This window comes from Dunckerocampus dactyliophorus, chromosome 10, assembly GCF_027744805.1.
Source record: "Dunckerocampus dactyliophorus isolate RoL2022-P2 chromosome 10, RoL_Ddac_1.1, whole genome shotgun sequence".
NCBI lineage: Eukaryota > Metazoa > Chordata > Actinopteri > Syngnathiformes > Syngnathidae > Dunckerocampus > Dunckerocampus dactyliophorus.
This window is the reverse complement of record NC_072828.1, coordinates 11,156,752-11,183,218: the sequence shown is the minus strand read 5'-3', so window position 1 is coordinate 11,183,218 and position 26,467 is coordinate 11,156,752. Positions and strand designations below refer to the sequence as shown.

The 26,467-nt window shown below is 41.7% G+C and overlaps 1 protein-coding gene across 3 annotated transcripts in view; it reads left to right on the top strand.

Moving 5' to 3' along the window:
- The window catches only part of LOC129188654 (capping protein, Arp2/3 and myosin-I linker protein 3-like), a 40,221-nt gene extending 18,672 nt beyond the window's left edge, over window positions 1-21,549 (top strand). For 2 of the 3 annotated variants that reach the window (XM_054789494.1, XM_054789496.1), the window contains 23 exons: window positions 2,007-2,088; window positions 2,184-2,280; window positions 2,518-2,572; window positions 3,285-3,457; window positions 3,571-3,639; window positions 4,612-4,705; window positions 4,780-4,878; window positions 5,741-5,860; window positions 5,943-6,056; window positions 6,129-6,304; window positions 7,001-7,088; window positions 7,158-7,280; window positions 11,662-11,728; window positions 13,827-14,014; window positions 14,287-14,366; window positions 14,714-14,881; window positions 16,476-16,653; window positions 16,756-17,437; window positions 18,086-18,186; window positions 19,106-19,232; window positions 20,032-20,103; window positions 20,254-20,361; window positions 21,080-21,549. In XM_054789494.1, coding sequence (XP_054645469.1) covers window positions 2,007-2,088; window positions 2,184-2,280; window positions 2,518-2,572; window positions 3,285-3,457; window positions 3,571-3,639; window positions 4,612-4,705; window positions 4,780-4,878; window positions 5,741-5,860; window positions 5,943-6,056; window positions 6,129-6,304; window positions 7,001-7,088; window positions 7,158-7,280; window positions 11,662-11,728; window positions 13,827-14,014; window positions 14,287-14,366; window positions 14,714-14,881; window positions 16,476-16,653; window positions 16,756-17,437; window positions 18,086-18,186; window positions 19,106-19,232; window positions 20,032-20,103; window positions 20,254-20,361; window positions 21,080-21,120 — 3,102 coding nt within the window. In that variant the 3' untranslated portion in view covers window positions 21,121-21,549. The remainder of the gene's footprint in view (window positions 1-2,006; window positions 2,089-2,183; window positions 2,281-2,517; window positions 2,573-3,284; window positions 3,458-3,570; window positions 3,640-4,611; window positions 4,706-4,779; window positions 4,879-5,740; window positions 5,861-5,942; window positions 6,057-6,128; window positions 6,305-7,000; window positions 7,089-7,157; window positions 7,281-11,661; window positions 11,729-13,826; window positions 14,015-14,286; window positions 14,367-14,713; window positions 14,882-16,475; window positions 16,654-16,755; window positions 17,438-18,085; window positions 18,187-19,105; window positions 19,233-20,031; window positions 20,104-20,253; window positions 20,362-21,079) is intronic. The other variant, XM_054789495.1, reaches the window with a different exon arrangement.
- The last annotated feature ends 4,918 nt before the right edge of the window (window positions 21,550-26,467 follow it).

Below are 26,467 nucleotides of genomic sequence, written 5' to 3'. Positions count from 1 at the left end.
TAGTTCTATATGGTCTCGCGCTGGTAAAACAACAAATCTATTTTTCAACTATTTTAGTTGTGGAGGTCCCACAATAGTGTATTAGAAGTGTGCTGGCCAAAATATAACCTTCATGCTGGAATTTTGACAGTTTAAAAGTGCTTTTAGTAAGCCCTACAGGTAATATGCTGTATTATGTGTCTGTAGCTTTCATGCTAATGAGCTGTTTGTCCAGAGTGTGTCTTCAAAATGCTCTATTTTATTCACTTTTTACATTTATACCATACTGTATATCACACAGAACAACGTAACATTAAGGAATGGGACAGGAGGACATAAACGTTAGCGACACAGCATAGCTATGTGAGCTACTGTGCTAACATTACAGTACATTCACCTTTCAACAGCAACATCATGCGAGGTGAGACTATTCACAAAAAAAAAACAAAATGATCAAACTTCCGAAACTCCTACGTCTGTAGCTGACTGACGGATAGGGTTGGGAATCGTTTGAATTTGAACGATTCCAGTTCCTTATGATTCTCAAATCCGATGCTTTTAAGAGGCAGGGTCATAAAAGTTTGCATGGTTTAAATAAGCCAGAGTTCTTTTTGGATTAAATGTTTGAACTTCCCAATGAATTTTTTTAATGATATGAACTAGGGATGCCCCGATTGGCTGCCGATCCGCTGCATTTTGAAGATCCGGTTGCCGTATAACGCTGGTAACTCTAGGCCACATCCCAACATGGTAGGTGCGGTAATGCGCCTCAAAGCTGGTTGCCACTCAACTCCCGCCACTCGCAAAAAGAAGAAAACGCAACATCACCGTGGTCAAGTTACTTTCACGTTGGACGTTGGATATTGGGCTCCATAGCTACAGCGGTAGTTCCCCCTCACTGTGCCTGGACTGCTGTGTCATTGTGCGGGGAGCTTGCACGGGAAGTGTCGCTGTAACCGCTGGTTGTTTATACTAGGGACCGTCAATAAATTACTATTGCATTGAAGAGACTTTGTCAAAAAAGAAAAAATACATATATTTATTCAAAATCACACCACAAATTGATCTGTGACCATGTCGAATGATTAGTCCTTCCCTAAAAGTTTTTTGCACGCCCATTTTTTCCAGTTTTATTTTTTATTGGATGGACTTTTATTGGATGTTTTATAGGATTAGGGACCTGACTGAGAGAGGTTTGTTACAAAAGCCAAACAATATTGTTGGTCATGCTGTGTAATAAAAAAGTAAATTCAGCAATAGTTTGGTTGCATTATTTTTAATGCTTGTAAGAGCTTTTTTCATAACCTTATTGAATTCCACAAATTCATATTTGTAACAAAAGCTTATTACTACATAATTTTAAAAAGGGATCGGTACCGGATTGGGTCGGCAACAATATTAAAAAAAAGTCTCGGATCGGAAGCCAAAAAATCCCTAATATGAACTTTTTATCAACTTTACTATGACTTCATCACATATCTATTTTCACCTGACAACACTTTCACAAAAGATGTTCACTTCTGAAAAGTTAATGAAAAAACATTTCCATATATGCTGTTGTTTATGTGTTAGTGAGTGTGTGATGCTGCGGGCACTTAAACAGCAATTCTGCCTGGGTGCAGAATATCAAACAACTTGTAAAAGCTTTGTCTATGAGTTATGAGTCTTGTCCTACCATATTAGCACAATGACGTCTGATTTTTAACAAAGTGATGGGTGTATACACAGGGCATGCTCATCTAGCTAGGGACATGTCAGAGAACATCATTTAAAAGTAATGTATGCATATTGGGTGACCTTTAATGACATCCTTGACCATTTTCTTCAGCAAAAGTGCTTGTGCTTCATACCAATGACCATAGCAGCAGCTATCCATCCAGTCTCACATATATATATATATATATATATATATATATATATATATATATATATATATATATACATGAATAACTCCACAGTGACCCTCAATGAATAACTGTGTTTGTTTTGTTTGTCCTTTTCATCCTCTGCTTGTCTTCTTATCTTAGCTACGATCTGCAGGAGCGGCTGTTCTACAGGAGCTCTTCCCCAGAGTCTCCTCCATCGGCACTCTAGATATCTCCGACAACGGTACACCGGTGACATGAGGCGACACCTCTCTCCTCTGACCTTGACTTTTTTCCTTCTTGTTTTGTCCTGGCGCTGAGCTGTGCTTGTGTTGATAGGTTTGGATGCAGACTTACTCACGGTGCTGCCAGCCCTATCCAGACACTCTTCCCTGAAACACCTTCATCTCGGCAAGAACTTCAACATCAAAAACAGGTGCTGCCGGTGCTCTGCTTGGCTCGCTTTCATGCGGTTATTTGCGCCTCAGTTGTGCGTATGCATGCATGCAAAAAAAGAGAAAAACAACACATTGGAGTGCAGCATATGCCAGCCTGAATTAACGGTTCTGTTCACTCTACTTCACTTTTTTCATACGCCGCTGCTCTGAGTGCAGCTGCAGGAAATGGTAATAATTAACGTCAGCTCATTCAGTCTCACGTCTTACATCCGCAGGGTTCTGGATGAAGTCCTGCAGAAACTGGTGCAACTCATACAAGAGGAGGAATGTGTGAGTGAGGACGGAATAACCGTCCTATATCTTTGTGCAGGGGTAACACTGACCGAGAAGAATGCCAATAACTTTTGTTGTGGCTCTAGATAGCAGCTCCATGAATTTATTATTATATAAAAAAAACCTCAAATGCACAGAAGATAGCATACATGACTTATTCACTTTTTCTTCCTCTGGTCAAGCACTTTCAAATGAATACTACTCCCAATTGGATATCCTGTATATGCAATTACACTTACTATGGATCTACTTACTTACTCTTGGTCAGTGTACAGCTTTTATAGCAGTGTAGATTTACTTTCCACTGAAAATTACTGTAACTACAGCTCCCCAGTGCTGGCAGCACTTGTGCAGCCCCAGAATGACGCTACCACCACAATGCCGACTGTAGGCGAAACACAATTATCTTGCTACTCACTTGTGTTGCCAGCTATTTAGACAAAAATGGCTGGGTGTTCACACATTTTCAATGCATAGTAAATCTATACTGCAATGCAAGCTTTAGACTGGCTACTCTGAAGTATACCCTTCTGTATGGTATTGTCCCTTCACAACAAAACTAAACTGTAGCAAAAATGCAACATTAATTATTGCTGTGTTTGCCCCTTCTCCATGTCACTGCACACACATATAATCAATAATTCATACATGCAGTATGTGAAGTCGTGTCGACGCGTGTTTCCAATGCACATCCTGTGTTCATCTGCAGGCTCTGCAGACTCTGTCACTCACCGACTCGCGCCTCCGCTCTCGAGGCACGGTCCTGGTCAACGCCCTGGGCAGCAACACCTGCCTGAGAAAAGTGGATCTGAGCGGAAACAACATGGACGACATTGGCGCCAAAATGCTGAGCAAAGCCCTGCAGATCAACACCACGTTACGGTAAAGCTGTGTATAGGGTGAAGGGATGTAGTTACACACACACACACACAGCAGTGGGATTGTCTGACTTAAAAAAGGATGTGGTAGTGTTCAACACGACTTCTGCCCTGCAGGAGCGTGACATGGGATCGCAACAACACCTCCGCATCCGGATTTCTGGATGTAGCCCGAGCACTTGAACAGTAAGAATAAGCATCTGTTTTTCTATGTTTATCGCGAGAGAATAGTCGAACACCCACAAAAGACCAACAATTTGTCATAATTTGTCCCTGTTTAGTCATAAAAACTCATAAAACAGAAGCACACCGTTTACCCTGGCCAAAGACCCTTTATATGACACAAGTTCTCTGATTTTTTTAAGGACCCACTGCAAAAAAAGCTATTTGATGATCCTCTGTATGACAGGCTCCACTGAAACAATAACAACACCAAAAAAACGCAAGTCAAAGATCCTCTTTCTGGCTGGAGTGCTCTGCTGTTTTTAAAAACCTACAGCAAAAAACACTAGTCAGAGATCCTCTATATGGCAGGAGAACTCTGCTGTTTTCAAGAACATGCAGCAAAAAAAAATATGATCCTTTAGGTGACAGTGCTGTGCTGCAAAAATGTTAGGCCCAAGTTTTGAACAAAACTCTTGGGCCAGGGCCGCCAGTTGAATAGCTCTGACTTGAAGGATTATCTCCACAAATGCGGTTTGCTTTTTCTTTGGCTTTTTTTGCGTTTTTGTTGATGCCATCTGATATGTGTCATTTGAAAGTAGATGTAATAATACTAGATAAACTATTTGGGCTTTAACATAGATGCAGCCTCAGCCCAAATCGGCAGCATGAGCCCAGCAAATAGTTGCTGTCCACTTTCCTATCTTTAAAGGTTCAAGTTTTCCTTCAGGCCAACTTGAAGAGAGCATTACTCCGTAGTGAAGTGGAATATTTATGGGTTGAGCTTGTCCAGTGGGGATATTGAACTTAACCAACCCTTAAATATGGAGGCAACTGTGGAGGAATGATTTTAAATGCTCATCTTTGACCAAAGAATGATTTGCCCACACATTCATGGCTGAGGTGCTCTTGAGCAAGGTGCATATTGTGTGAAATGCATGTAAGACATAGAATTGTGACAATAAGATTATGAAGTAATATTTTATCCTCTCTCAGTAATTTCACCCTGCAGTATATGCCTCTTCCCCTGAGTGACATCAGCCAGGCGTACCGCAGCACTCCCGAGAGGACGGAGCAGGCATTGACCAAGGTGGGCACCCTCCTGGTTAAGAGCGCTGCCTCTGACTGCAGAGCTTAATTCCTTGCTTCCTCACTCATGCACAGATCCAGCGGGCTCTAGTGAGGAACAACCAGACTCAGCGCTTTTCTCAGCGTCAGGCTCTGCGACTGCACCAAGGCCTGGTCACCAGCACCGCCGAGCAGGTAGCGCTGGTGGTGTTTAGTTGGGTGGTTTTATTTGGAACGAACAGAGGGACCATTTCATTACTGTCGGTAGGCTAGTATAACTATCAATGTAAATGAACTCAAATGCAGATTCTATTTTCTGGTCACACATTTGAAAGACCAGTGTTGCTAGTCAGTCGGTAATGATAGCATAATAGCTTTTTCTTGTGGATCTGGTGTGGTATAGCCACTGTGTGTTTAAAGGTTATACCATTTTTTTAAACAATTTTAAATACGTGTCCAAGGCTTGATGCTGGAATTTAGACAGTTTTAAAATGTTTTTATTAACTCCTACCGGGAACAGAGCATTCTGTGTGTCTCTGGCTTTAATGCTAATGAGCTGTGTTTGTCCACGCCTATCTCCAACAGTGTGCGGCTCCAAGAAGCGCTATTGTGCACTTTATACACTGTAACTCCGCACTCGTCCAACATAATAGACGCCATACTGTATATCACATCAAACAACGTAACATTAAGGAGTAGGAAAGGACACAAACATTAGTCACACTAGCATAGCTATGTGAGCTACAGTGCTAACATTACATTGACATTATAACCGCGACATCATGCTAGGTTTGCCTATTCACTGAAGAAAAACAACATGATGAAACTTACAGCTCCCACGTCTGTAGCTGACAGACGGACAGTTGGCAGAGCTCCACGCTGCATTTTAAGATGTGTAGCAAAATTTTATTTTTAAAAAGTGGTGGGTGTGTACACGGGCTCATCTAGGTAGGGGCGGGTCAGAGGCGGTCTTCAAAAGCGAATGTTCTCGGACACATACAGTATTGCTGTTATTACCTTTAACTCTCCTGCCTGTGTGTGTGTTTGTGATTCTGAGGTGATGGAGCGGCTGTGTGCACGTGTCCAGCAGCAGGTGTGCATGCTGCGAGGTGTCGGAGAGGTGGAGGACATTCAAGCTGCCAAACAAGTGTTGAAGGAGGCTAGGAATTCCCGTGCGGTGAGCGATGAGAAATTCACGAAAGGTGGCCATGTGTGCTTGTGTCACTGGCAAAAAAATGAATGCATACTTCCTCCTCAAGCTGTACCCCTCCCTGTGTGAGCTGGCCCACGTCCTGTCCGTGGAAGGGCCCGTGCGTCAGAAGCTGGACTCGCTGGCTGGCGATCTTGCCAAAGCTGCAGACAAGGAGCTTCAGGTGCCTTCATAGCTCCTTTACACCATAATGTGTTAATAAAGTGATGATACTCAGTGGTGGCATTCTATGCAGGTGATTGTCGACTCCATGGTGTCTCTCTGCCGTGAGCTTTGTCCTTTGTCGTCTGCTGCAGCGGAACAGCTGAGCCCGCCACTTTCATCTGTCTCGGAGCGTGTGTCCATCCCACGCTCCGCCATCCGCACGGCCTTGACGGAACGAGCAGCGCAGGACATTCACCGAGCTTTAGAGTAAGACGAGTTGCAGAAGTACTGTAAATGCAATTCAATTGACTGCAGAGTCTCCTGTAGTCGCCCGGTGCGTTGTCAAAATTTAAGCCCAGGTCTCTAAAGAACATTGCCATTAACAGCTGTTATTATTATGGGCGCCCAGCAGCATTGTCTGTTACTATTATGGGCGCCCGGCAGCATTGTCTCGCTCTGCATGCGCTTTAAAATGTCAGTTGTACCACTAAACAAAACACATGCATACACTTGCCGTACTGTTGTTGACAATGAACTCATCAGTGCTATTCATGCTGGCTGAGCAGGGTGCTCCTTAAGGCTATTGAAACATTGGTTTTGGTTGATGCTGTGTTGTGCAATATACTTGTTAATAAATGACCACGTGGTCAAAAATAACTTTCTCATGCACTCACAAGTCATTCTAAAAAAATTAACCTGTTATAAAAGAGAGTTTTATTGTCATGTGTAAAAGATGAGTTCTGTCCTAGTCAGGCCTGCTTCCAATTAACACCTTGTCCTCTTTGCAGTTTAGGTAAGTCATGTTATTAATGGCGGTAGCTCGTTCTGCAAGAACATGGGATTTGGGATTGGGTGATGCAAGTTCAAGACCCACAAATGACAGAGACAAATTGTAGACTGTTGGGACGAGTTGTTACAACTGATTATTTTTTTTCTCAGCTTTTTTGTCTTTATTTTCCGCAGAGAAGTCAAGCTCTCCGTGGTCTCCTATCTCACCAACTCCATCGTCGACCAAATCCTGCAGGAGCTCTACGCCACCCACAAGACGCTGGTGAATACGGACTTGTAAAAGATTTTATGAGGCTGCAAGGCCAAACTTTAACAGCGCTGCCCATCTCAGACCAGACAGGTGTCTTGTCATGTTAAACGCTGGGAGGGGATGTGCGAAGACGGGACAGGCTGGAGGTTCAACAGGCACCGGGACTCTCTGGACATCACGGATGAGGAGCTCGGCACCAGCATAGTAAGTGAGGGGAAACTGTGAGGAAATAGGGGTTCTGTCCCTGTCGCTGTAACCTACAATTATCTACACCAGTGATTCCCAAACTTTTTACAGTCGTGTACTCCTTCAGACATTTGACTTGAAGCCTTGTACCCCCTACCGCCGCACACTTAAAAAACATAAACCATTTTTACATTTCATTAAATTGAAATATTAAACATGATTAATTGGTCAATTAATTTTTATAGTAAGAAATCGTGGTTCAAAAATTTGTATTGTTCAAGGTTAAATTTTTATAAAGGTTTTACATGAGCACTGATAAATAGATGTGAAGTTCTCTTGGAGATGAATAAAGTATCTAATTATTTGTCCTACATATCTTTTATTTCAGCCGGTGTCAGATAAAATATGAACCCTATAAAATTTGCACCGGTTTTGCGGATGCTCTAAAATCAGCAGTACCTATATGTTTTATGACGCTATTTTAATGAATCTGTCCCCTAACTCTATAAATGGGTTGAACTTCACTTTTGTCCACTTGCAATCGCTATGATTTAAATCTGCATATTAATTTGATCCCAAATTTAAAGGGAAAGTTGAACAAATGAACAAACATGATAAAGCAGTATACAAAGTACAAAAATACATATAAGCAGCAATAAAGCCTCATTTTCAGAGGAATCTCCACTCTCTCGTCCTGACGCACATACATTGACAGGTTTTCACAGTGCAGGGATTGAAATATCAATATAAATTAAACCTTGAAGATTAATTAAACACTTTTAATACACAACATAATCATCAAACTTGCTTAATTATTCACATAACTCACACAGAGTAATGAAGAATTTCATGCCCTGTCTCCTTCCGTCTTTCTGCTATGATGGTGCACGTTCAGGTGCGCTCATAATTGTGAGTGTTAGGCGCTAATTGTTTTTCATTTTTATTCACGTACCCCCAATGACAGCTGGCGTACCCCACTTTTTCTCGTGAAAAAAGGTATGTCTGCAAGTTGAATGTTCAAGTGTCAAGATTTATTTATAAAGCATATTTAAAACCCCAAAGTGCTGTACAGGTCAAGAAAATAAAACATTTAAGAAAATAGGAAACATGTACCAAGTTATTAAATAAAATAAAATAACAGGAACAAGTATAACAACAAATAAAATGTTTGACACAAAGAATTATAATTACATAAATAGATAGTCAAAAAAACACTGCGTGATTAAAAAAAGATGAAAGCCAGTGTATAAATGTGCGTTTTTAGGGCTGATTTAAAGCACTCTACAGAAGGAGCAGTTTTGAGTTGCAAATGGATAGAGTTCCATAATTTAGGGCCTGCCACTGCAAAAGCTGTCTCCTCTTGTTTTTACTCTAGTCATGTGACAATGTAAAAGAGACTGGTTGCAGGACCTCAGTGCAAAGTCAGCAAATCAGTGGAGTGAAGCAAGCACAGGGGTAATGTGTTCATAACGTTTTATCCCAGTGAGTGCGAGCAGCTGCATTTTGTACCAGTTGAAGTCTATGAATGGAAGACTGTAAAGGGACAAAGTAAAGGGAGTTACAATAGCCCAGATGTGAGGAAATGAGCATACTAAGACCCTTACAAATTGGTTTACAGGTAGGTATAGCTTCACCTTAGCAAGAATCCTGAGCTGAAAGAAACTTGCTTTGATCACTGAACTCATTTGGTTGTCAAGATTAAAAGAGCTGTCAATAAAAACACCAAAGTTTTTAACAAAAGGGCGGCAGAAGATGAAAGACAGCCTACAGCACTGTTTTATACCAGAGAGGACTGTGTCACCAAAAATCACAAGCTCCGTTTTCTTTTCATTTAGATTGAGAAAATTGATAGACAGCCAGGTTTTTACATCATGGAGGCAGTTTTTTAAGGCCCTAAAGCAGGGGTGTCAAACTTGTGCCATGGAGAGCTAAGACACTGCAGGTTTTCTTTCCAGCCAGTCACTAAAACAGGTGATTTTAATGATCAACACCTTCAGTTTGAGGGAAGGAGCTCATCAATTAAATCAACTGCTGAAGAAACCGGTTGGAGAGAAAACCTGCAGCGTCTCGGCCCTCCAGGGCACGAGTTTAACACATGTGCCGTAAAGGAATCAGTTTTGTGTTTTAGGGGTAGATATATTTGGATATCATCGGAAAAACAATGAAAGGAAATGTTACGTTTTTTAAAAAATTGAACCCAATGGCAGCAAGTACAATAAAAAAAAGACAGGATCTAAAATAGAACTTTGGGGCAGCCCATAGCCAAGAGGGGAAGTCTTTGATGAAAATGGACCAAGACTTACAGAGAAGGACCGTTCAGTTAGGTACGAGTGAAACCAATGGAGGACAGTCCCTTTAAGTCCTAGACATGTCTCTAGGCGGGATATGTGTACGATATAAATACATATGTGTAGGGTCATGGAAAAAACTACAGTATTAGACCACCCTTGTTTCTTCAGTTTCTTGTTCATTTTGTATTGTATTTGTACTTTATTTATTCCACAGCGAGGAAATTCACTTGTTACAGCAGCAAGCAAGATACGCAAGTAAAGAGTACAGTGTAAAGAATGCATATTGACTACAACATGGTTCAGGTGGTGCAGGTGTTGTAGAGCCTGACAGCGGTCGGTATGAAGGACCTGCGAAACCTCTCCTTCTTACACCGTGGGTGTAACAGTCTGCTGCTGAAGGAACTGCCCAGGGAAACAACAGTGTCATGTAGCGGGTGAGAGGTGTTGTCCATGATGGATGTCAGCTTAGCCAACATCCTTCTCTCCCCCACTTCCTCCACGGAGTCCAGAGGACCGTCCAGTACAGAGCTCGCTCTCCTGATCAGTCTATTGATTCTGCTCCTGTCCCTGTCCGTGCTGCCCCCTCTCCAGCAGCCCACAGAATAGAAGATGGCCGAAGCCACCACAGAGTCATAAAAGGTCCGTAAAAGAGTCCTGCACACACCAAAGGACCTCAGTCTCCTCAGCAGGTGGAGGCGACTCTGGCCCTTCTTGTAGAGGGAGTGGGTGTTGACGGACCAGTCCAGTTTGTAGTTAAGGTGAACACCCAGGAATTTGTAGCTGTCTACCAACTCTATGTCCGCTCCCTGGATGTTCACCGGTATGAAGTGAGATGTTTTCCTCTGGAAGTTAATGATCATCTCCTTTGTCTTGCTGGTGTTGAGTTGCAGCTGGTTAAGCTCACTCCAGCTGACAAAGTCCCTGATGACCGTCCTGTATTCCAGATCATTCCCCTCTGAAACACAACCCACAATGGCTGTTTCATCGGAGAACTTCTGGATGTGACACTGTGTGGAGTTGTGTGTGAAGTCCGAGGTGTAGAGGGTGAAGAGGAAAGGGGAGAGCACCGTGCCCTGACGGGCACCTGTGCTGCAGAGTACCATGTCAGACACACAGTGACGGAGCCTCACATACTGTGGTCTGTTGGTGAGGTAGTCTATAACCCATGCAGTCAGGTGTTGTCGTCCATGTTGTGAAGATGGAGAGTGTGGGAGTAGACCAGGTCTACTCCCACACTCGCCATCTTCACTCTGAGTAGTGACGGCTGGATAGTGTTAAAGGCACTGGATAAGTAAAAAAACATGACCCTCACAGCGCTCCCGCTGTTTTTTAATGCCAGATACTAAACTAAAGGGACCTTTGTTTGGACAAATATAACAATGACAACAAAAATAGCTCATAAGATTTCAATTTTTGGCAGTACAATGCTCTAGCTATTCATGTAAGATTGATTTTGGTTATTATCAAGAAAACCATGGAAGTTGCTAGATATCAGCTCTTCAATTCAACTCCTATGATCTATATTTGTTATCATCATAATGTTTGTCCAAACAAATGTACCTTTAGTTGTTCAAGGCATTCAAATGGATCAATAAGCTGAAGAAACAAGAGTGATCTAATCATTTTTTCCATGACTGTGTGTTGGACTTAAAGGCACTGTCAAGGGTATAAAGGCCTTTGAAGGGGACCACCCATTGACAAGACTGTTGCCGGGTGAACCAACATCCGGCAAAATTCATTTAGCTTATATTGTTGAGCTTTTTAGAGCAAGTCTATTTTAGAGCAGGGTCCATTTTTTGTCATTTTAACATACAGTAGGTGTGCAGTTGCTCAGTAAACTTATCAGGATTTTCACTAACAAGCATTTAAGGACTGTCATGTTGGTTTAGAAGTTGTTCTCAGCATCGCTCGTCTTACTGAATGGAAGGTTTTTGCACATCTATGCTTTCAATAGAAATGCATTAGCATTAGAAATGTCATGTGCCTTCTTCATCGCTATTTATATTTAGCTCTTTGTCGCTATTTATATTTAGCTCTCCCTGTTCAATTATCATCAACATTTGTACAGAACATTGCTCAAGGCGTTCAGTATTTTCCCTCTCTTCCAGGACACAATAGCCATTAAGAAGCGCAGCTCAAGAACAAGACGGATACGTCCTGTCTCCACCAGGCTGAGTGAGTACTGCTCGTCTGCCTCCTCTTTCCCGTCAGAGCGCCGACCCCATGCTGTGAAAGTAATTGCTCCATTAGTGAACTTTTCTGATGAGTCTTTTTTTTTTCCTGTCTTTCCATTTGAGAAGTGACTTCATGGTTGTGTGGTCGAACTCCGGATGGGCATTTTTGAAGAAATGATTGATGACAGGCAAATGTGATGATGAAAGAATGATTGATAACAGTAACATGAACCTTATGGAACTAAAGCAACTCTGAGGTAAACGTTAATGGGGGTGTAGGGCTTCATACATTATAGCGATCTAATGCTATTTATTTATGTCTTGTGTAAACCTAAGCCAGGAACAGCATCAAATTAAAAGCACAAAATGAATATAGATCCACCATCCACCAGTATGAGCCTGGCGTTTATTTTTCAGAGAGAAAATTATAACATCTCTGTTTGGTGTGTGTGGGAACAGGCAGTGTGCTAGCATGAGTTAACTAGGGTTGGGCATCGCTTGAATATAAGCGATTCCAGTTCCGATTCAGATTCCTCATTTCGATTCCAGTTCCAAACGATCCTCGATTCCGATTGTTTTCAGAGGTAGGGTCATAAAAATTGGCATGGTTTAAATGAGGGCGCTAACCAAAGATCTTGGATGAAGTATCTGAATGTCCGCATGATTTTTTTTTTTTAATTATATGAACTTTTTATAAATTGCTTTACTATGAATTTCTCACATGGCTATTTATATATATATATATATAATAACCAATAACCAATATATAATAACCAATATATATCTAGAAGATACAATGTTTCAAAGTCTCTTTACATAGGGGTAGATGTATTTTTGAAAAGCTCATGAAAAAATGAAATGACACATATCCTGTTGTTTATGTGTTGGAGAGTGTCTTATGATGCAGAATACACCAAGTGTAACTTAACCATGTTACTGAGGTGCTACTAACCTGCGTGCAGAAGATCAAACAAGTACAGTGAATGGAGTAACACTTAGAGTAGCATAGAGTCTGGTCAAGTTCCTGGCTAAAGCTAGAGCTAACGTCAGGTCGTTTGTCTACGGAAAAAGTACACAGCCTTACATTAGCTGGATATTTGAGTTAGCCACCGTATTTGGAGTATAAAGTACAATGGGTTTGCTGCTTCAATGTTGGCATAAGATCAACGTGATTTATAGTTATATTCACCTGACTGGTTGGAAGAAGTCCGGCGCAGCGTGTCAAAAACAGAGCACTCGGTACACCGTGAATCCAAAGGTGTTTTAATCATGTTAGTGGTGCATCCTCCTTTGCATGATACGATGGCGTTGCAAATGTTGCATTGCACCGACATTTTTTTGTTGGCGGGGTGGGGGTGGGGGGTGGGTTGAGAATTTCAGCCAAACTAGCTAAGTCTGTCGCACACTGTCCATGTTTGAAATGGACGAACACAAACGCTTCCTACCGCTTCTCCTTCTTTGTTGTTGGCCAGTTTCTTCCGCGTTGGTGTCCTGCTGCCATTTTTTCCTGTCAGCGCGCTTGTCAATAACGAAGGCATCAAAATTTTAAAAAATGAACCATTCCAGAAGAATCGGAATGTTAGTTACGGTTACCATCGATGCCTCGAGTTAACACAATGAAACAAAACAACATAAACATGCAAAAATTATGGGATGTCTAACTGCATATTCTTTTTTGAATAAAATAATTGCTCATATTTCTAAAAAAGGTTATGCTTTTACATAAAATTCAATGGAGTTATTTACAGATTTATTTTAGTGTGTTTTGGTTTTTTTTATCATTCGGCCTGAAAGTTTCCCTTGTTACCCTGGCCGAGTGGTTGGGGACCGCTGCTCTACAATATGTCGACATAAACGGACCAACTTTTCACCTCTTGGGGTCTCAAAGTTTATCAACAAAAGGGGTTGACCATATATGCCCACGTCGACTTAAGCAGGCACTTTAGTAATAAGATGAGTTGGTCGACAGACAGTTTGGCAACAAAAATGGGACTTAAACTGGTTCCACTGTAGTTACATGCATACGGTGATACTGTATATCAATAAATGGATTTATCATGCCAGTCCAATTATGTCATATCCGTCGTCTTGGCCCACAGGCCTCTGTGACGACTCCAGCTCCTCACCACCCCCTTCCATACCACCCTACTCCACACCGCTATCCCGTTCTGCATCCTGGGAGGGTCTGTCAGAGCTACCCACACAGGGACTGCCTCTCCATCACGTGACACGGGTCCGTCCGAGGCCTCCGCGGAGGCACAAAGGAGGATACCTACCTGCCGACATGGTAAGGGCCGTTCATTCCGGGAAGCCTTTAACTCCCAAGTACCTACTTTCTACTCCTGACATTCCTATTTCTCAATGCACATGCCTGCTGGCAGTGCCGGCTGTCTCAGTTAGGGGTGATCTATACAGATTAGACGGTTGCATATGGATTATGTCACTTTACCGGAGATAGTAATACATTTCTTTGCTTATATGCAGAACATTTAGAAAAGGAAGCCACTCTAAGTGGCCTGTCAAAAACAGAATGTATTCATCTTCTGCGTGTGTGCTCAGCATTGCAGTGAAAATGGAGGAATAAGCCCTTTGGATGACGGACTGCCAGATTTCTACACTAAAAGAGTCCTTCCCGATAGGCAAGTGCTTCTACACTGTCTCCACATGTGCAACTCACAGTGCATAGTGCAGAGCCCAATCATGATGTGCAGCAAATTATGCTTGATGGGTAATTTTTAAGTAACAGAAACAGAAACAGAAGTCCTAATATCTGAATGATTAGTTATTTAATAGAAGAATGTCTGGCAAAGATAAACCACTGTGTACCGAACAAGAGCTGTTGCCTAGCAACAGTCCAGAAGCTGCTGTTGAGGCGACATAGAAGATAAACACCCAGCGTGATTAAATTCGCTGAGATCTTGGACATACTAGGAGATCATTCCAGACAGAACCGCATGTGTGACATACAACCTCTGACCTTCTCCAGTCAGCTATCCTCTCTGCACACCACGCACTCGCTGAGGAGGAAGAAGAGGAAGAACGTTCTGGCCATCTTTGGCTTCCGCAGAAACCGCAATCAAACTCTGTCCAACCAGGAGGCGGAGTTCGACTATTATGCTGATGGGAGTCACACCATGGCCACAGCACCCACAGGGTTTGTATACTTATAGTTACAGTATATTAATAATTATTTCAACCTTGGAAAGTTGTTGGCTTTTCTGTTTGATCTTTTGTATTATATTTCTTAATAATTCAATACCCACCATACAAATTCCTGCCCACCATTTTTTACATATCAAATTGGTATTTTTTATGATGGACAACTACAGTATTATCCAAACAATATCCCCATTAAATATAGTTTTATTTTGATTCATTTTATTTGCAAATGTGTATTATAATTTATTTTTTTAAGTTGCATTTTAAGATATTTTTTTTCATTCCATCCCATTCCTTTCTTGTGGGTGAACATTTAACTGAATCATATTTATTAAATTGTATCCTATTATCACAAAAGTTGTCCTTGGATCAAATAAATTGAATCCAGATTATCGAGACAAACTTTTACAATCCCATTGTAAAGGATTTGTTGCACTTCCTTGTTGACCCCAGAAGCGTCCCAACATGCGCCCGAGGGCCATTTTCGGCCTGCAGATTGCTTTTTTATTGGCCCACAGCACATTCCAAAAATTAAGTTAAATAACTTAAATATATATTATTAGAAATTACACTAATTTGCTTTATCACCTAAAACACAAAGCCAGCGATTTTCCACCTTTAGAGGTAACGTATGTCGTGGATAAATGAATGCTGCAATGCCAGGACCAGAGTTAAAATTTTAACACTAAGGACTCACTTCTGACCTGTTGTGTTGAAAGCAATTGCCACTGTCCACCAAGTATTTTTTGCATCATTGCAGAAATGACCTGATTACAGAATGCCGTGTCGCTGCGTAGAAGTGCAATATCACGCTTTGCTAGGTTCTGTCTTAATGGCAAAGGTGGCTGGCTCACCGGATCTCTGTGTGAAAGATGCTGTTTATTCTCAGTAGACTCTCATCCTTGAACATTCAACTCAGTGTTTCTAATGAAGCACCAGAAATGAGGTCTTATGACACAAAAGATATTCAGCTCCACATTGTTATCAAATCTGTGGTGCTTCATGGTTTGTTTGAGGACAGCCATGAATCTTAATGATCCCTGAAAAATATCTCCCTCATCTTTCTAAATACACCAAGCGGCTCATTTTGTTTGACCACAGTAAAGGAAGCGTGTGTACACAGGTGTAGATGACAGCCGGCGGCTCGCATCCTTAATCTGGTGGCGCTGTCATTCAACACCCAAACTTTGACTCACATAAGTCGTATTGACTTGAAATTTCTCTCACAGTTCACTGCGCTCCACAAAACACCCACTGTAACTTTAGGGTGTTTCACCACCAAATTTGGCACTGACAAGCCCGTGTGTGTAAAATTTGAGCAATTGGTTACAAAACATGGGCGCCATCAAGCAAATCATCTTTGCAGAGGCACATGTGAGACTTAGCTATTAATTGTCCATAAGTCATTGACTATTTATGTAATGATTATAAAACTTTGAGGATATTTGTATTACATGTACTTGTATGCAGTCATGTTTCCCTAAGCATTTTGACAACAACCACAGGGGGCGCCACAAATGACATTTGACAATTGGGATGCCCCATGCTGTAAGTTGTGCTGTTGATGTGCTTTTGTGTTTTATCTTCAGGACTGCCACAGAGAACGTTTACACTCTCCTTCAGCCCCCGAGGTCCTCCACCAGAGCTGGGTCTCCCGGAGACGTGGCTGATGGAAAAAATACTCTTGTTTTGAGTCCTCCGCCTGTGCCGGGCATGCCGCACCCAGGTGTGGGAGGAAGCAAACACCCCTTTTACTCTCCTACTGAGGTACATTCACTGCATACCCACCTCACATTTGGACCTTCAACTAAAACTTTCAAAATCATTGCAATTATTGTTTGTGTGGCTTCTACCTTCTTTTTTCGCCAGCGATCTGAAAAGGACACTGTGCCAGAACAGTCCACAGAGGCCGACAAGTACTGGGCGGACGACAAGCAGAGGACGAGCGAGGTGCTTCAGGCGGCGGATCTTTGGATGGACGGCAGGCGGACTGATCAACACGCGGAGAAATCGTCAGAGAGACGGCGCTCGGACGAGAAACTGCACGAAAGAACTTTCGGAGAGGCGAGAACCGTGGACAGGCAGTGGACTGAGGGAAGACAAGTGGACAGACAATGGACCGTGGACAGACATACACAGTGGCAGATTGACAGAAAAATGGAAAGACAGTGGATGGGCGGCAGACAGATAGACCGCTCGTGGTCGGAGGGCAAGCAGACGGACGTACAGCCGGACCCTCAGTGGACAGACAGAAGTGGCTGGAGGACGGACAGACAGGCCCAGGCACTTCATTTCGCTCAAAGGCCGCTGCCACCGTACCCTTCAGACAGAACGCCTTCGCCTAAACAGGAAGTAAACATCGGAGTCGACTCACAAGGGGAAAGGCGTTTAAGTCCAGATGCTGAAGGATGGAGGGGCAGCATAGGAGGAGCCTACACAGGGCGCCCTGCCCCCTGTGGGGCAAAACCCGAACCCCCACCTCAAAGTAGCAAGCCTAACTTGTCCAAACTGAGGCAGAGAAATCGACTGGAGAGCTCTGACACGCTACCTGGTAGGACATATGTCGTGTTTTAATGTTAAAGGAAAACTGCACTTTTTATTTTAAATTTGCCCGTCATTCACAATCCTTATGTGAGACATGAACACACACGCCTTTCTCGTCGCTGTGCGTTCAAAAGATATAAAAACAGATAAAGAGACTCTTACTCATTACTGCATGCAGTGGGACATACCTCTGAGGCCTACAAAGACCGCTATTATCTGAGGCGTTGCTGATGCGCTGCCGGCGAGTCTGTGGTGAGGCTAGTTGCTAGTGTCAGTGTGCCAGTAATGTAGTTCGATCGCCTTAACAATGTTAATAATGATATACTGTAACAATGTCGATGTAGCTTGGTTAATATGCACGTGACATTTCATGTAAATGGAGCCTTGTTGGTGCTTTTTGGAGCCTTTTTCAGAAGGCTTTATAGGCGCAATAAATGGTTCCCATACATACAGTAATGAGCCGTCTCTTTTTTCTGTTTGTATATCTTTATAAGGCACAGAAAAGAGGAAGACGTGTGTTCATGTCTCACATAAGGATTATGGGTGATGGGCAAAATAAAAAAAAGTGCAGGTTTCGTCTAAGGTCAGAAATGAATGACGAAATGATTTCTTTGTAAAACATTTTTTGAACATTCTGCTTAATGTGTCCCTAAAGAGGAGGACGGAGATGCAGAGAAGGATTTTACAAAAATGGACAAGCTAGAGCGAGAAAGGAGAAGAGATCTAGAGAGTCAACCGCCCCCCATTCCTGAAAAGGTGCAGGTCAACTATTAAACTCTATATTGTGCAAGTTAATGATCCCATATTATGACATCTTAAATGAGTCTCAGAGGTCCCACAATAGTGAATTTGGAAGTGTGCTGTCCAAAATCTAGCCTTCATGCTGGGATTTAGAACATATAAAAGTACTTTGCATCACATACAACAACGTAACATTAAGGTAGTGCTTCTAGTGCAGACCTGCCAACATGTATGAATTTGTCGTACTTAACATGCAGTTTGACTCTTGAATACGTTTGTATGCTTCACTGCTCTCAATTTTGTTACATTTCACCGATTTCAGTTTTGAGTTCAGTCTTTACAACGCAGATAAATAGATATTATCAGTTTCTCAATAGTATTTCAAATCGAGGGGCGCAAAAACATTTCTGTCCCCCAGTGGGGGCGTGACAGAAAATAATTGAGAACCACTGCATTAAGGAGTGGAACAGGAGGAAACAGTCATTAGCAACACTACCATAGCTATGTGAGTTACAGCTCTAACATCACATTTTAACAGCAACATTTCATCATGCAAGTTTAGCCTAAAACCAAAACAATTGAACTTACAGCTCTCACATCTGTAGCCGACTGAGCGATTGTTGGCAGAGCTGCAGGCTGCATTTTAAGATCTATAGCGAAGCCTGCTTTGTTTGGGGTTTTTTTTAGTTGCGGGCGGATACAGAGGGGTTGTTTCACCGAGCTAGGGGCGAGTCAGAGTCATGAAAAGCCGCAACTTCAAAAGCAAGCATTTGAGTGCCTCTTCTCTTAAATGTGGCAAAAACAAGTGAGGGAGATGACTAGGGACACATACAGTAATACTGTTAAAACATCATTAAAAAGTCACTTTTGCATAATAGGGATCTTTAATGTGCCCTTGTGATTCAAGTCTTCTTCTTCTGTTGGGGAAAAACAGCCAAAGACAACTTCATATGTGACCTTCCCAAAAGAATCAGCCATGGATAGGAGCTTGCCACCTCCCCCCGTGCCCCCTCCTGTCAGCAGGCCTCTGCTCGGGCTGCCGGACAGAGCCGCAAGTCAAGGTCAGTGCAGCAGCCATCGACTCAGCATGCATGATCAACATGCACTAATTTAAGCCTCTTTTGTATCAGTTTGGTAGCTCACTCCAAACGATTTCAATTTCTTTGTAATTTTGTTCAGCCCCTTAAAAGCGCTGAGGGACAGTAGGTGACAATCAGAAAGACAGCAGTGTCAATGTTCTCATTTTACTATAAATAGCCTATTTTGCACAATGCTTGTCAAAACCTGAGGTGAAAATAACACTCTCTCATGTAACAACAAAAATAAAGGATTGTTGTTGCTCTGCATTACATAAAAATACACACTTTTCATTACTGTAAAAATGCTCTCATTATATTATTTATTTACCTAAACCGTAATGATGGAAGCAGGCAGAACATTTTTGAAATGTGATTTTTTAATTTTAATTTTTAGTTTTAGAGTACATGAGAAAGTAGAACGGAAAAAGCAGCTCCCTTTGACCACATGGTCATTTATTAACAAGTGTATCGCACAAAACAGCAGCAACAGAACCAATGTTGTAATAGCTGTAAGGAGCAAACTGTTCAGACAGCATTAATACCGCTGACAAAGTCATTGTAAACAACAGTACGGCAAGTGTAACTTAGAGTTTCACACCAGCAGCAGAGTAGCGCAACCAACATTTGAAAGTGCATGCAGAGGTAGATAAAACTGCTGGATGATGACCACTCAGTGTACTTCAAATGCAGTTCAATTTTGTGGCATTAGTAAAAAAAAACATCAGGCGGTTGCCAAGAGCCACAGCTTTTAATGCCAATGTTATTTTGTCACCTCACTCAGGCGAAGAAGGACTGAGACCGCAGGCGCCCGTGAAGCCACAACGGAGCCGAAAAGCGATGTCATGTGACGCAGGTATCATGGTCTCTTGTAGTAAATGACAGATAGGTACCAACTGTAGTATATCTAATGTTATGTCCGCTAAGTGTACACGTCGAGCTGTGTGTATATCTAACCTTGCTATAACGTTGCTTCATGCCTCCTGTCCTTCATGTCTCAACTCAGGCACTGACAGGGAAAGCCCCAATAACATTGAGAAGCCCCCAAATCGCAAACCCCCTGAGAAAAAACCTAGACTGCCCCAAAACAGAAATAAGTCACTGGACTTGTCTGGTATATGTTTGTTTTTATACATATATATGTGTGTGTGTGCCAGTCTGTGCATGTGTGTGTTTGTTTCAGTGTATTGGCTGATGTTTGTTCTGGAAGTATGCTGCCCCCTACTGATTTGGAGTGAACCTGCAACGGCCAACAGTCATTGTTGCTGTCCAGTGACAGCCCGCCATGTCCAATTACCATCGTTTTTTTAAATCAGGATTTTTAAAATTACAATGTTTCATAAAAAAAAAACACTACAAATTGGACAGGAAATGTAAATCTCGGTGTTTGCATGTTTTTATGAATCGTTTAGCTCATCTTTCGACCAAACATGGAGGACAATGTGGATTATCTGATAAGAATACTGGTAAACAAAAGTTTTCACACCAACTGCTGGGTAGCACAAACAACATATTAAACCCCATGCAGAGGTAGATAAATCTGATGGATGCTGACCACTCATGATACTTCAGATTGATTTAAAAAAAAAACAAAAAAAAACAGGAGGTTGCACAAAGCCGCAGCTCATTACAATGTTTGTTTGTTTTTTTTTACCCTGGTGGTTATTTGCTTTTGAAGATACAGCGTAGTCTAGTCATTGGACAGCAATGATGTGTCAAAAATGCCATATGTAAGCCAAACATGATGCAGTGGATGTATTGTGTATGCCACTGCATGAAAACAGTACCTGTCATTTGTTGAGTTTGTCTGAAGCTGATGGTGTCTTCCACAGACTGCTTCAACACAGGACCGGGTCACAGTGAGCTGGTGTGATGATGGCCTTTCAGCATTTCCTTCAAAGACAAGACAAATAGGGAGGAGTAACAAAGTGTCAATCACACACGCTGATACACTCTTCTCGTGCTGCCTGCCTCGTTTTAACAGTGTTTGCTTCTTCAGAGGATCCATTATCATTATCACCCATCCCTTGTCTTATGGGAGCGCTCCACTTGTGGCTTGTAAAGTGTCTTTTTTATTTTATTATGATTATTAGAATGTGATTTCTACAACTTGAGTGCATTTTGAGCTGCTTGACACAGCCAGCCGACTGCCTTGGTCCACACTTGAACATGAGTTGCTTCTTATCAGATGAAACTTGAGGATTTATATTAGGAAAGGTAATAATATATTTTATAGAAAAAAACAATATTGTCTATGAGCACCCCTCTCAAACACACACTGTATAAATAAAACTGGAATGGAGGAACACTTTTTTCTTGTTTTTTTTTTTACAGTTCGTGCTTGCTGTACTTAGATAAAAGTGAACCTAGTTCATCTCGAAGGTGTTCAACAGAGAGATCATCAAACAAATGTAAATATTAGTCAAAGACAACACAAACACAAAATGCAGTTTTTAAATGTAACTTGTTATTATTAAGGGGAAAAAAATCCAAACATACATAGCCCTGTGTGAAAAAGTGATTCTCTCCCCCACCCTTCTAAAGCTTAGGGACTCCAGCGAACCACAAGGAGAGCCATTATCCACAAATGGCGAAAACATGGAACAGTGGTGAACCTTCCCAGGAGTGGCCGGCCAACCAAAATGACCCCAAGAGCACAGCGACGAATCATCCAAGAGGTCACAAAAGACCCCAAAAACATCATAAGAACTGCAAGCTTCACTTGCCTTAGTGATCATGACTCTACCATAAGAAAGACACTCGGCAAAAACAGCTTGCACGGCAGAGTTCCAAGACCAAAACCACTGCTGAACAAAAACAACATTAAGGCTCGTCTCATTTTGGCCAGAAAACATCTTTATGGTCTGCAAGACCTTAGGGAAAATACTCTGACAAGACAAAAGTTGTAGTTATTGGAAGGTGTCCCATTACATCTGCCGTAAACGTAACGCCGCATTTCAGAAAAAGAACATCATCCCAACAGTAAAATATGGTGGTGGTAGTGTGAAGGTCTGGAGCTGTTTTGCTGCTTCAGGACCTGGAAGACTGACTTGCTGTTATAAATGGAACCATAAATTCTGAAGGAGAATGTCCGGCCATCTGTTTGTGACCTCAAGCTGAACGAACTTGGTTTCTCCAGCAGGACAAGGATCCAAAACAGCAAGTCCACCTCTGAGTTGCAGAAGAAAAACAAAATGAAGACTTTGGAGTGGCCGAGTCAACGTCCTGACCTGAATTCTATTGAGATGCTGTGGCATGATCTTAAAAAGGTGGTTCATGCTGGAAAAGCCTCCAAAGTGGCTGAATTACAACAATTCTGCAAAGATGGGCGAGCTAAATTTCCTCCACGGTGCGGTAAGAGACTCATTGCAAGTTATCGCAAATGCTTGATTGCATTTGTTGCTGCTAAGGGTGTCCCAACCAGTTATTAGGTTTAGGGGGCAATCACCTTTTCACACAGGGCCATGTAGGTTTGGATCTTTTTCTCCCTTCATAATTAAAGGTTTATTTTAAAAACTGCATCTTGTGTTCGGTTATGTTGTCATTGGCTACATTTACATGTGTTTGATGATCTGAAACATTTAAGTGTGACAAATATGCAGAAAAATAAGAAATCAGGAAGGAACACTTTCTAACACCACTGTAGTCTCTGAGAGGTAATAATGATAATAGTGATGCTGAATGACATGGGAGGCAATGTCAATGGAAGAAGAGATAAACAGCATGATGACATGCAGTACTTAACGAAACGCATTAAGGAAGTGAAGAACGATATTGCATCAATTCATACGCAGATGGACGTGCTGGAAGAAAAAGTGGTTGTGCTTGAAGAGAAAGTGGACGCTTTAAAGAAGCTAAATGTACCTAAGAGTTGGATAAAGGTGCTCACCGATGTGTACATGCAAAAGTTCTTGTCATCCAAAAATGATTTCCAAAAAGTGTCAGTGAAGCGGCTCGCATCAATGACCAAACCACTCCTGGCTCCGACATCCACCCACACGCTCCTCTGAACAGATGCAGCAAGTTCTCCACAAACTGCTATAGCCAAAAATCTTGCCCTCTTTCTTCTTAATCATTTGCCGAGGAGAGCACAAATTGAGGCAAACTTCATAAACACACGGCAGGAGCGTGTGACACCGCTCTTTTGTGCATGACACTTTGCATTCACAAGTCGCATTTTTCGGTAATGTTAACGACCACATTAAAGATGGGATTTTAACAAAAAATCCGAATCGGGCATCATACCCTGCAGTGTGAACGTAGCCTTATAGCAGGGCAGCTGATTACGAGATGATGTTACTTCACAGAGCAGCAGCTGGCCAACTTTCTACAATCCAATAGGGTGGATGCGGATATCAACATTGCTTCATGCCTTCCATCGACTTCCAGCAATAACACCACACACGTCATCATCATAAAGTTCACCACCAAAAAAACAAGGTAGCATTGCTGAGGCAAGGAGGCATGCTGGAACTAATGTTTACATCAGTGAGCATCTGACAAAACGCAACGCTGACATCGCCAAGAAAGCACGCATCTGTATTTATATCTTCTCAATGTCTTGCTCTACATATCATGAATGTCTACATCGATTTATTTATTTGTTATTATTTGGAATGTTTATTTGAACATGACAACAAAATGTATTCCAATTTTATTACTTTTGTTACATTTTAATCTTTACTTTAGCCTTACTTTTAGCATTTATTCCTTTTCCTTAACGTTGCACAAACACCTCCACCTACAATATTAACCTAAAGAGTCACTCCTGATACATTAACATGTCCAAAACACTACGGCTGTAAATGGCATCTTCAAAGTTGCAAATCGCCACATTATCTACCTCTAATTAGTCCACTAGCATTTTAAAAAGGTGGTAAACATCCATTGGAGGCGCTAATGACTTACAAGCGGCTGCTTTGATTTTCATCCTCACAGGTGGATGCTAAATATACTCAGGAGAAATGCCCACCATCAGTTGGCATGGCAACCGTATTTCCATCCACAAGCCAAATAATGTAAAAAAAAAAAAAAGAAAGAAAGAAAAAAACAGCAGGGGGCGACTAATCCTTACAAATAGACGCAAAGACACACACACACACACACACACACACACACACACACACGCACACACGCTGTTAGCGTAGAATAGCAGCCTTACGCGTTGTCATTAGCAACCGTGCCCTGACCTTTTCTCCATTTCTGCTGTAATGAGTCAGAAACAAGTTGGGACACGGCCGTCCAGTGCAGTTTGGTGAAGAAAAGGAGATCAAAGCCAGAGACACACACAAAGTTTAAATACGAAGGAAGATTTTTAGATGGCCAGGTTTCGACACGTTAAGTAATCTCTACATCATTCATCCTCATCTGGTGCAGCTCCTCTAATAGTGGCCTCCACTCTAATAGATGCCGTCCCCCAATTAATTGCCATGTGATACCACTTGGTAACTTTACTGTAACTACGTTTCCACCAAGCGCACGGTTCGGTTTGGGTACAAAACACCCTTATTTGGCTAGCATGTTCATGAGGCGTTAACTCAAGAGACATTGCTATCACAATACTATTAATATTATAATATAGCAATCGATATACAGTATATTGAGGGGAAATCTCATAATACCAGAAGGGAAGACTACAGAATTAGGCTATTTTCATCAAAAATGTAACCATGTTAAAATATAAATATAACAGCAATTAAATATCTACACATACTGCAAGTATTCAATCTTTACTGGAAATTAGCTTTTGTATAAATAGATGCACAATTAAAGAAAAACTTGATTCTAATACTGCATGCGATGTGTTCAGCTATCTAAATTTTTCTTGTTTTGTTTTGAATGTGTACTGCAAGCTCATAAACTTTGCAAACAAATAGAATTTACAATGAGGAGTTGAATAATTTGGGGTGTAACTGTGTTTGATGAACACTTTGCGTAGTTAAACTAGATACTAAAAACATGATATAATGAGCAATACGTGATATTTGATAGTGGGGTATGAATACTACAGTACAGGGCATTACAGTATTACCTGTATATAGCAGATCCCTGCTATTCATGGGGGTTACCTTCCAAGACACCCCATGAATGGCACAAAAAAAAAAGTGATTCATGGATGCACCCATTAAAAGCCTAAGAAACGATTTTTTTCATATTCTAAACCTGCCTCTCACAGTTATTAAATGTTTTAAATTCAGTTTTGCACATTAAAAAATCAATTACAGTCATACAGTACACAGCATTGTATTTACAAAACGTACAGTTACACAACATAACATCTTGCCAACGCATCTTCCGGTGCTGATGTTGCATGAATCGACGTGTGAGACGGCACCCTCTGCTGGATTCATAGCTGCAGCACTCTTTTTCCACTGCAGGTAGCGCCATCAAACCGTTTTCTACTTAAGTAACCATTACAAAATATATTTACTATTCAAAGCAGAGAAAAGAAAAAAGCATGGGAGCGAATGTTCAAAATTTTATTTAAAAAAAAAAAAATTACACATCAGCATGGTCTCACAGCCATACAGCAACAGCAAACTTCAACATACAGTCGGTACCCGGGAGTCATATGTGACAGTGCAGAAACATGATAGTTTGAGGGAAGAGTTGCTGCTTATATCGCTATCGGTAATGATTTGCCAAACAATATGGATATATTGGATATCGGTAAGCAAGCCAATATTGAGTATCTCTAGTATTATCCTATGGAATGAGGTCGAAACAAACTGGCCTATCAACTTACAGCAGCGTGTTTAGCTCCACCCACACAAAGCCATTTGTACAGATGAAGACCTCTCAAATAAAAGCCTGAGTAAAAAGAGGTTATACGCTGTTTTGCAGTGGATTCATCTGTACGGTCTGGTGATAAGTCCAATTTAACAGCCTCTTTTCAAGCAACACAAATTTGGATATATGACATGATTAGAGTTTGTGTGCTGTTGGCCCTGCAACAATGCAGTGAAATACTACAAACACAAAGACAGTGTGTGAAGTTTTAAACACTGTCCGCTTTGGATCGGTGTCATGTCATACTTTTTTTTTTAAAGAGGAAGTGCCTCATTCATCATCGAGTTGTCTTTCAGCAGGTGACGCAAAGGCCACCACCATTATCATCATCATCATCATCACCACAGGAGGCGCCCAAACACATCCTCCTTTTTCCTCATCATTCTTTGGGTCGTTACCAGGCAACATGATCGCATAAAGGCCCAGGGAAA